The following is a 10,464-nucleotide window of genomic DNA, read 5'->3' on the forward strand; positions in this document are numbered from 1 at the left end:
CCGTACTGCATTTCAGAATCTTATTGGGAGTTTGTCCAAAATGCATGGTTCTCCTTCTTTATTGGTGGGAATGTGAACTGTCACAGACATATTAACCCTGAAGTAGGTTTCATTAGCTTCACAGTAACTCAGCCTCCAGGAAAGTTGGAGTGTGGGCATGACCATGAGGACTTAGCAGAAATGAAGTTAACTGTAGATGAGGGCTGGCCCCTCGAAGAAAGGTGCAGAGAAAACGGGTGTGGTCAGCTTTGGGAGTAGTTTGGGACGATCAAGCAGTGGGCACTTGCAAAGGCCCAACACCAATGATCTCCCACCGCAGGGAGAGAAGGGGTAAGATTCCCACACACAAGGCCCATGTCGCTTCCCTGACTCTGCCTTCACCCCTCATCTCCATCCTCAGGATGGTGGGATAACACCACCCCAGGAGCAGCCTCCAGAATAAGGCCTTGTCTGGAGATCTGATCAGCAGACAATGAAGACGGCACTGCATTCTCCAACCAGGAGGCCCACAGGCATTCCCGGTGAATCCAGCTCTCAGGAGCCTGGGCTGGGGCTGAGGACGTTCTGTGAGGAGGAGATGGAGGCAGCGGTGTCCTGGAGGGACCCCCTTCCCCAGCCCTCTCTTTTCCCACACTGGGCTGGTCCTCCTGTGGGTGCATCAGCCCCTCCTGGCCTGAACCCGTGGGTGTGAGCCTGACACTGTCCTCCCACAGCTGAACTAAGTTAGCGCATCTGTGTGCTAGACTTCGGATTGACATCAGTACTAATAAAGTAGCTAACTTGTCTCTCCTGCGTCCTGGTGTCCTCAGCACAGTCACCAACATAATCACATGGACCTGCACACCAACCCTGGTGAGCTTGCTGTGGTTTGTTATTAATCTTATTTCATAGAAGAAGAAATGTGCAATACATGGAAATTCAAACTGGAACCCATGCTCATTCCTACCACTACACTGCTTCCTTAATGACTCTGCACAAAAGCCAACATTTAGTGACAACCTGCCATTGCCATTGGGCTAAATGCATTACAGGTGTTGTCTAACTCAACTTTTATTTTATTGAAGAAGAAACTGAGGCTTAGTAAGGCTAAAAAAATTGAAATGTAGAACTGGGACTCAGACCCAGAGCTTTGTGACTCTGGTGGCTGGGATCCTGACTTCTGTGCTATGTCTGTCCGGGAAAAATTAGGACATTCCTGGGCACCTTCTTTTCTATATGTGTTGGGTTCAACCAGGTTGTGCTGCAGTAACAAGTAGGCTGTGAAATCTCAAGGTTTACTACACACAGCAGGTCAGACAGCCCCTTCCATCGGGTAGCTATGCCTTCAGGGACACGGGGACCCCCAGATCCCTGTGGCAAGGACAGTGAGAACAGGAAGATCATAGGAGGTCATTTAAAGGCCAGGTCTGGAAGAGACTTACATCATTTCCTCCCACATTGCATTGGCCACACCCAGTAGCATGCTGCAGAGCCCGACTTTTTTTTTTTTAAGATTTTATTTTTTCCTTTTTCTCCCCAAAGCTCCCTGGTACATAGTTGTATATTCTTCGTTGTGGGTCCTTCTAGTTGTGGCATGTGGGACGCTGCCTCAGCGTGGTTTGATGAGCAGTGCCATGTCTGCGCCCAGGATTCGAACCAACGCAACACTGGGCCGCCTGCAGCAGAGCGCACAAACTTAACCACTCACCCATTGGGCCAGCCCCTGCAGAGCCCAACTTATGCAAGGAATACCAGGAAACACACTCTACCTCAGTCCCCAGCAAGAAAAAATGGTGAATATTGCACTCTCTGCTTCCTTATCCCCTTTTCAATGGCTTCTCTTCTCCACAACTGCCCTCTCCCCATGCCCACTGACACTGGCACACATCCTTGCCTTCTGTGTTCCTTCTCACAAAACCACATTCTTGGCAAGTTACCAATCAACCTCCCAGACGTATTAAGAGATAATGCTCTTAGGGGTTTCTTCGCCTAAGAGTATTTGCTTTTTAATCAAAGGCTATTCAAGACTGCAAGGCCTTAAACAACCAAAGGAATGAATATATAATGGTTGAAGTTGAGCCCAATAACAGACAGTGCTGGATATTTGAGGGACACCTTATCTACCCTTGCCTGCCTCAAGCAAGCTTCAATCTGGAGACGTCTAAGCCCTCCTCTCCCTGCCCTCCCTCTACCTCCAGTCTTGGCTGGCAGGACAGTGGGTGACCAGGATTGGCTAGAACCAAGTCCCCAACAAGGAGTAAAGTGGAGTCTTGCCATTCAGCCGAAATACCAGTCCAAGAGCTCCCTATGCAGATCTTCCTTTACTGCCTATCACTCCCACCCCTGAAAGCCAGGTTCTACTGTTCTTTTAGAAGCAGAGTGTCAAGAATTACCCTGTTGCAGGGTCGGCCCTGTGGCTCAGTGGTTAAAGTTCCACACACTCCACTTCAGTGGCCTGTGGTTTGCAGGTTAGGATTCCGGGTGTGGACCTATTCCACTTATGGGCCATGCTGTGGAGGCATCCCACATACAAAGGAGAGGAAGATTAGCATAGATATGAGCTCAGGGCAAATCTTCTTCACACATACACGAAAAAGAATTCGCTTGTTGCAGTATGCAATGCAGGGACCTGGATGGGGCCCTGACCCCCAGGCAGCCCCCATTCCATGCCGTTGGGGAGACTGACATGCTGTGATTAGCAGCTTCCTGACCCAATCTGCAACCAAAGCTGAGGGACACACCCCTCTGTGGAGGACAGGCCTCTTCACCAGAAGCAGTCCCTGAGGTCAAGCATTGGTGAGATTCATGGCAAGCCCAAGACCCATGGTCCCGTTTTCAGAGGCCCGCTCATATTCAGGGAACTCCGCCCTGCTGATTCTTCGCCACCCGCTTCCCCTGGGGTTCTCCGCCCTGTCCTGTTCCACCACCTCCAGAACATTTATAAGAAAGCACATCTGGGAGACTGTTCTTTTAGTTCCTGAAACTCCACATCCCATCAGATGCTGGGACAGGCACACACGTGTTCACACACTAACGTAGACCTGTACACAGGGGTGCTCAGACACACACCAACATGTATACACACCCCAAAACATACTGGCCAAAGGCACCCAAGTACACACGTGCGTGCACACACAGATTCAGGCATCTTACGGTCCAGAGCTTCATAGGTGTCCACAGACACACAGGCCTATCCATTAATACAGAGATGTACAAAATGTACACCCTCAAACAACACACAAATACACACTGACTCAAAGATTTACGCACATTTACATGTACAGATTCACACATACACAGATACACACAGGTATACAAAGAGTGACTCGCTTACACACCCAAATACACATACACGCATGTGCACGTGCATCTCCAGAAATATTTGCACCTTCTCCCTGTGCCCCATGTAGAACGACACCCAAAGAAGTATTTCTTTCTCAGAGCGCACCCCTCATTCTCTCCCCACAACCCAAGGCTGTCTGCCCTCTTAATACCCAGTCTCAGATCTGGACTCCTGCTGCATCAACTCCAGATCCTACCGGGAGCCAAGCATCCTGCCTCGAACAAGGTAAAGAGCAGCAACAGTGCTCTCTCTCTATGTCCCCTGGGTCAGAGAACAAGGGATGAGGGAGAGAAGCTGAGGCCTGGGGCTGTAGACACAGCATAGGAGCCACAGGCTACCAGATACCCTGACTGGCCCCAAGACTCTAATGCTGGGAAGCACCTCTCCCTCCTGAGAATGTAGCCCCTTTAGGGAGGTAGACTGTGGATGAGGGAGAGGGAAGGACAGCCACCCTCCTGGGAATGGAGTGGGGAACAGATCTCAGAAGAAGTTGGGGCCTTTCAATTCACCCACAGTGGCTGGAAGAATGGAAAACAGGGGCCAGTATCTGAGGCCAACAAGACAGAGGACTAGAGGAACAGGCTGCCCCCAGACAAGACTACTTTCTCCTCCCTCCCACATGCTTATCCAGATGGCATCTCACTGCTCCACCCCAATCCTTCAATCAGCAAGATCAGCTCGTTTTGGAAAACCACCCCACTCCCACCCCACCCCACCCCACCCCGCATACTGAACCCAAACAAAATAGGAGGGCCAGTTCCGCACCCCCCACCGTATGGGATCTTCCCCCAGAGCCTGGGGTGGAGGGGTGAGAATGCCTGAGCCAGGGCTGAGAAGGGTCCTCCGGAGTCCATGCTCCGCCCCCAGGTGGCGCTGCAGCCCAAAACCTCCGCACCCCCACCCACCCCTACCGGGAGCCCTATAGGCTCCACCACCTTTTACTTTCCTCAAAGCCCCACCCTGCGGGAGTGATGGCTTTCAGGTGTTTCGAACCCCAGGGAGTCCTCCAAAGTGAGCGATGAAGAAAAGAGTCAGGAAATGCTGTGGGAAGTCTGGTTTTATTTCCAGGAGGGACAAGGGGACAAGGCCAGTGTCCAGGGGGCTGACCGGATGCTGTGAAGTGAGGAGGCTTCAAGGCAGGGTCTCCGTGCCAACGGCTTAGGAGGAGCAGATGAAGGGCAGACGCCTGCTGCAAGGAGCTCTTCGCCAGTGACCCCCTGGCAGTAGAGAGCACAGTGAGGTCAGCTGCCCATCTGAGTGTGGCTTGTGCCCCGCTCCTTCCCTTCTCAGGCACCTCAACCCTCCCTCGCCCGCTGTGGCTGTGATCAGTCAGCCATATGTTGCCTACACATCCCTACCAGCTCACTTTTCCTGAGCTCCCACAGTGAGGGAGGCAGGGTGATTAAGTGCTTTCATCTTCACAATGACTCCAAGAGATGGGTGCTAGCTCATCCCCATTTCTCAGATGAGGAAACTGAGGCATAGTGGGGGTAATAACTTGCCTGTGTCTCTACTGGCCATTGGCAGAGCCGGGATGTGAACCACAGCAGTCTTACTCCAACACCTATGGTCTTAGCCATTGTACTAAGCTCCCTCACATCCCTCATCCATGCTGTTGGAAGCTGGAGAACTGTCTGTCAGCCATCCTTAATTCCCACATCTTTCCTTAGTCCCTCATCCACAGTTTAGTTCACCTCTGCTACTCTCATCTGTTGCCATCATATCAGAAGAGGGAAAGGACCCCCACCCAGGCCGTAAGATGGAAAGCCCGCATCTAACCCCCACACAGGACACCCCATCACCTGGTTTTGCTTTGAGAAATCCTTCCCTACATCTCAGCCCTTCTCACAGAGAGGACATTGGCTCTCCAATTGCGGGGAGGGTGTGAGCTTGGGGAGGAGTGTTGAGACAGCCCAAAGGGACAGTATGTAAGAGGTCACCTTACCCCCATTCCCCTTGCCCTGGTGCTCAGTTCCCCTCACCTCTGGTGCATAGAGCCACGCAGCGGCCTCTCCCATTTCTAGGTTGCCCTGAGGTCCAGTAGCTAAAATTCCAGCGGCTCCCATCAGTCCAGCGAAATCTCCTGCGCCAGCACTAGAGAAGGGATAGGCTGCGTCAGAGGGCAGACGTCCAGGAAGACAGAGACAATCACGGGCTCCGGAGAATGCCCACCGAGCACCAAGCATCCCTTTCTGGACACTCACTATATGTATAGTCTCTTCTCGCTGTTCACCCGGCTAGAAGCCAGATACCCTAGAGATCCATCCCTGAGTGCAGGCAATGACATCGTCACACAGAGTAGGCTTCTCAAACTTCATTGTGTATACAAATGTCCTGGGGATCTTGTTGAAATGCAGATTCTGATTCAGGAGGTCTGGGGTGCGGCCCAAGATTGTGCATTTCAAGCAAGCTACCAAGGGATGCTGATACTACTGCTTCATGGACCACACCTGAGTAGCAAATGTGATGGCACTTATTCATCCACAATCCCAGAGCCACTCTAACAGAAGAAGGACTCCATTTTTGACATGGGGCAACTGAGGCTCAAGGAAGTCATTCAGCTAGTAAGTGACCAAGAAGGGCATGGAACCTATCTCGTGATGCCAGTGATGAGCTGGTAAGTCTTTAACAACCATCTCTGGGGGAAGGTGAGAAGGCAGAGGGACTTGTAGCAGTTGCCAACTTCCTTGGTGTAAATTCATCCACCATGGGAGATTTCAAGCTACAAGCATGAAGTCACTGAACATTGAGTTGGGAAGAGATGTGCATAATCAGTGGTTCTCCTGAGCCAGTACAAGCCATCTCCAGCTCATCCCCACCTGCCTAAGGTCACCTCAGCTGCTGGGATAAGACTTGAGGCAGGCAGGTGTACCCTCAAGGTGATCAGAAAGAACTTCCGTACCTGGGAGTTGGCCCCTCACTTACCCAGCCTCTCCTGATGCCTCCAATCCAGACCTGGCCTTGGTTGATACCCCTGACTGAGCACTGGAGGCGATAGTTTAAGTGGTAGCTGTGTATGGAGACAAGATTGCCTCGGTAGCACCTCCTGCAGACATTCTGCAGAGACAAGAAGAGGTGGTGTAAAGAATTCACTCTCCTTTTACTCAAGTCCATGAGTCTCCAGCAGAGAGCCTACATCCCTTTTCAGTTCATAAATCAGGACCTACTTGCCCCCCTCAGTCTCATCGCTTGCTCCTTTTACTGTTGTCAGGAACTTCTTGCAGGAAATAATAATAAAACTCAGAATCATTATAGCCCCCATTGATTGAGAATTTACAATGACCCAGGGACTATTCTAAATACTTTCCATGTGTTATCTCATGGAAACTTCACCAGAAGTCTAGGAGCTTGGAACTATGTATCTCCATTTTACAAATGAAGATGCTGAAGCTCTGAAAGGTGAAGTGACTTGCCCAGGTAACACAGCCACTGACAGGCAGAGCCAGGATTGAACATAGGTCTATCTAATACCAAAGCCTTTCGTCCAAATCAGTGGTTCTCAAAGTGCAGTCTCCAGGCAACAATATCATCATCACCTGGGAATGTGGTATAAATGCAAACTCTTAGGCCCGACCCAAGACTTGCTAGATCGGAAATTTGGGGTAAGGGGCCCAGAAATCTGTTTTTTAACAGATTTCATCTCACTAGGAGATTCTGGTACACATTAGGCTTTGATAACCACTAGTCTAAATGAGTATGGAATGGAAGGCTGAATCCACTCTCTTCTTCTCCTCCAGGTCCTCCACAGTAGCTTTCCTGCCACTCACCTGAGCTTGATTAAACCTCCTAGGAGTTCGCACCAAGCGGTAGCGGCAGGTCTTGCACCCCGGATGGTGCAATTCAATTGTTTCCTCTTCCCTGGGGCACTGCAAGTCTTCACCTAGGGCTGCTGGGTCCGACTCCATGGCCTGGTCATCCTCAAAGGTGTCTTGATTGGTGGAAGCCTCAGCCTCCTCTCCTTCTGACTGGATCACCTCCTCTGTCAGGGCCAACTCTCCCTCCTGCTCCCCTGAACCTTCCACATCCTGCATCAAGTCTGCCTGTGTCTCTCGGATGTCCAAATGGGGGTCATCACTCTCTGGGAAGAAGAGGTAACTTGCCATCAGATGAGTTCTCCCCTCTTCCAGTGCCATGGACAGCTCTGATCCCACTCAAGCCTTCCTATGGATGCCACCTGACCACAAGACAGGAATGATCTCCGAGGTGTTAAGTGAGGCAAGAACTCTTGGGTCATGTGCACAAAGGGATGAGAACCTGACTTCTAGCTGACACCACAGGTATGTATTTTGAGTTGGGAGAATGCACCTGTGGGAAGCCCTTCACCTACATGAGTGGGTGGTTTTTCCTTGTGAAGGAGCCCTGATAGAAAGTTCAGGTCACAGTTGTGAGTCCAGGAGAAATCTTAACAGAGTTGAACTAGGTCAACTGAAGAGGGGAGGCTGTGGCCTTGGCCCCACCAGTGCAAAAAGGGTGCAGAAAAGAGGAGAAAAGAGAAATATAGATGAGACGAGAAGGGGAGGACTTACCCAGATGAAGAGCAGCAACTGTCCCCAGCAGGAGAAGGGGCAGGAGCAGAGGGCATTTCATATCTACTCAGTCTTGTGACAGGGACACAGCTCCACCTTGCCTCCCTGGGATGTCCAGTGTGTCTGCACAGCCCCTGGCACACGGCAAAGAAGAAGAGTTTGTTTAACTGGTTTATTAAAGAGCAATCTAGAGAGCTTGCTTCTCATCCAGTGAACAGACCCTGAGATGGAGAATCAGGGAAAGGACGTGGGGGTGTCAGCTCAAGGTCAAAAGTCCCCTCTTTCCTGAGAACTCCATCACTGCTCACTGGAACAACACTTAGCCCAGACCCTGGAGGAACAGGTCTGCTCAGGACCAGGGCCAATTTCACTCACAGTGGAGAAGAAGAGGGAAGAAGTGTAGCCATTAGGCTCTGAAGGACAGACCTCTGAGGTGTTTGCCAGATAGGGTTCTGCTTCCTCCCAAGCCCTGGACCTCTCCTCCATGGGCAGCCAGGGGAGCACTCACCTCCTGAGAGTCTAAGGCTCTGGTCTCAGCGTCTCGGGCTGCTGGGCCCCAGAGGCAGCCCTTATACTGGGCTTTTGGGGAAGTGGGAAGAGACTCAGTGTGGGGTGTGGGGCATTGGAGCTGATCAGGAGTTTGCTCAATCCCCTCCCCCATGAGCCCTGCTCTCTACTGGGACCTGCCTCCTGGGGTCTACTGCCATATGTGGGTACGCATCCACCCTGGTGTGATTGAGAAGACCCCAGATGTCTATTGTCGAGGCAAAGTTATTATTAGTGCCCCTAAAGGGCCCCGGCCTGAACAATGCTCCTTAACCCCAGGAGCAGCCTCCCTTTGGTCAATATCCCAACAAATGGAGTGGAGAATCCAGGGATCCGGGAGACCATGAGAGGAGGAGAGAGGAAGTGAAGGGAGCCTCAGCTCCCCTTGGCCCTTATCTAGAACAAGTCCTTTATATGCATCACATCCCTGAAACTTCACTTTCATCTCATTCCCTTGAAAATGTATGACTATCCCTACTTCACAGACATGAAAAGTGAGATTCAAAGAGGGAAAGTGACTGGACAAGATTTCACTGGAAGCGGGTGAACCAGGATTTCGAAGTCTTTTTGGCTCTACAACCTCTGTCTCTCTGACTCCCCTCCCTCCCTCCCTTCCTAACTCTCCTTGTCCCTCTCCCTCCCTTTCTCACCTTTAATGTGTGAAAGACCTATGCTCTTTCTTCTGCACTGAGGATCTAGATCAAGATTCTCAACCTTTGCACTCTTACTATTTGGAGTCCATTCTTTGTTGTCGGGGGCTACCCTGTAAATTATAAGAAGTTTAGCAGCATCCCCAGTCTCTACCTATTAGATGCCAATAACACCTCTCCCAGTCATCACTATCAAAATTGTCTCCATGCATTTCCAACTGTCCTCTGGGGAGCAAAATGGCCCCAGTTGAGTATCACTATCTAGAATATGACATTTTTTCCAAACTCAGCTCGTATCTTCTGACAAGGCGGCAACAGCTTGAATGGAAAGCTTCATGCAGAGTCCTTCAAACATTGGTGGACCAGCTTCCCCATCCCACCCCACTCTCCATCTCCCTCCCGCCATCTGCCACCACAGGGTCCGGAATAGGGGGAAGTGAGTGATGCATTCATCTCGAGTGCAAGATTTAAGGGAACACTACAGAATTCAGTAGTCAAGGCAAACAATATTTCAATGCAATCTTTCTTAAAAGTCAAAAAAAATGCAAAAATATCAAACCCAGCTTTCATCAACCAAGCTCCAGCCAAATTCAGTGCAGTCCAAGGAGAGACTAGCAAGTGCTAAACAGTGACTTACCTGGATATCACTGCCAAGAGCTAGTGGACTTGTTGGGATGGAGGACTCAACTCTGTGACCTCCTGGTTTTCCTCAGATTCCAGCCCAGACCCCAGTTCTCAGGGCACCAGGAACAGGTAACTCAGAGGGTGAAAAGGCCTGGATTCCTTCCTCTCTTCTGCTCTCCCAGGGGACCTACAAATGGAGAAGTATCAGAGAGGTCACTTCTTGGCCTGATTGCAGAGTAACCGTCCTGGCTGTTATCTCCCCAGCCCAACGGACCAGACCCTCAGCTTATCTAGCTGACTGAGGGGATTGGCCAATTCCAGGGCCCCCAAACCCTGGTCTCTAGGTTTCCAACTTCAGATCTCTTAGTGGAGGAGGGGATAGAGGACTAGACTTCCTCCTTATTGTTCTCCCCCCTCTTAGGGTCCAGGCCAGGGACATCATTTCACTGAGTGGTTGGGTTGACCAATAAGGTCAACTACTCTCGTGAACCAGCACCATGACAAGCTTTGCACGTGTTGTTTCTTTTCAATGTCCATGTTTCACAGATGACGAAACAACATCTCAGAGCACTTAAACAGGTGCCCAAGATCACACAGCAAGTCAGAGACAGTTCTAAACCAGAGACAGGCTCCTTATGCACTCACGACTGCCTTCCCTCTGCCTCCTCTCACTCACCTCCCTTCTCCACAGCCTGCTCCTCCTCTGCATTGACCCAGTTTTCTTTGCATATGAACCCTGGGAAAAGTCATTCCAATGACTTGCTCAGTCAACACAGTGTTGCCTATCTAATTTAAA

At 50.7% G+C, this 10,464-nt stretch overlaps 1 protein-coding gene across 2 annotated transcripts; it reads right to left on the reverse strand.

The window, feature by feature from the left end:
• Positions 1 to 4,361: 4,361 nt before the first annotated feature.
• LOC123275610 (proteoglycan 3-like) lies at positions 4,362 to 9,930 on the reverse strand. Of its 2 annotated transcripts, none has more exons than XM_044750292.2 (6): positions 9,682 to 9,930; positions 7,849 to 7,982; positions 7,090 to 7,400; positions 6,248 to 6,379; positions 5,305 to 5,416; positions 4,362 to 4,539 (listed from the first exon to the last, which is right to left on the reverse strand). In XM_044750292.2, exons 2-6 carry the CDS (start codon positions 7,907 to 7,909, stop codon positions 4,481 to 4,483), a joined length of 675 nt encoding a protein of 224 aa, XP_044606227.2. In that variant the 5' UTR covers positions 7,910 to 7,982; positions 9,682 to 9,930; the 3' UTR covers positions 4,362 to 4,480. The 2 variants fall into 2 exon arrangements, with proteins under 2 accessions (XP_044606227.2, XP_044606226.2); XM_044750291.2 differs by lacking the exon at positions 9,682 to 9,930 and adding an exon at positions 8,357 to 8,452.
• Between the last annotated feature and the right edge of the window lie 534 nt (positions 9,931 to 10,464).

Source organism: Equus asinus, chromosome 17, assembly GCF_041296235.1.
Source record: "Equus asinus isolate D_3611 breed Donkey chromosome 17, EquAss-T2T_v2, whole genome shotgun sequence".
NCBI lineage: Eukaryota > Metazoa > Chordata > Mammalia > Perissodactyla > Equidae > Equus > Equus asinus.

Excerpts from the sequence above, each read along its gene's own strand:
- LOC123275610 (XM_044750292.2), bottom strand. The coding sequence starts at position 7,909 with ATGAAATGCCCTCTGCTCCTGCCCCTTCTCCTGCTGGGGACAGTTGCT. Across the intron at positions 7,401-7,848 it reads AGTTGCTGCTCTTCATCTGG|AGAGTGATGACCCCCATTTG; the intron begins GTAAGTCCTCCC and ends TCTTCTTCCCAG. Across the intron at positions 6,380-7,089 it reads GGAGGTTTAATCAAGCTCAG|AATGTCTGCAGGAGGTGCTA; the intron begins GTGAGTGGCAGG and ends TTGTCTCTGCAG.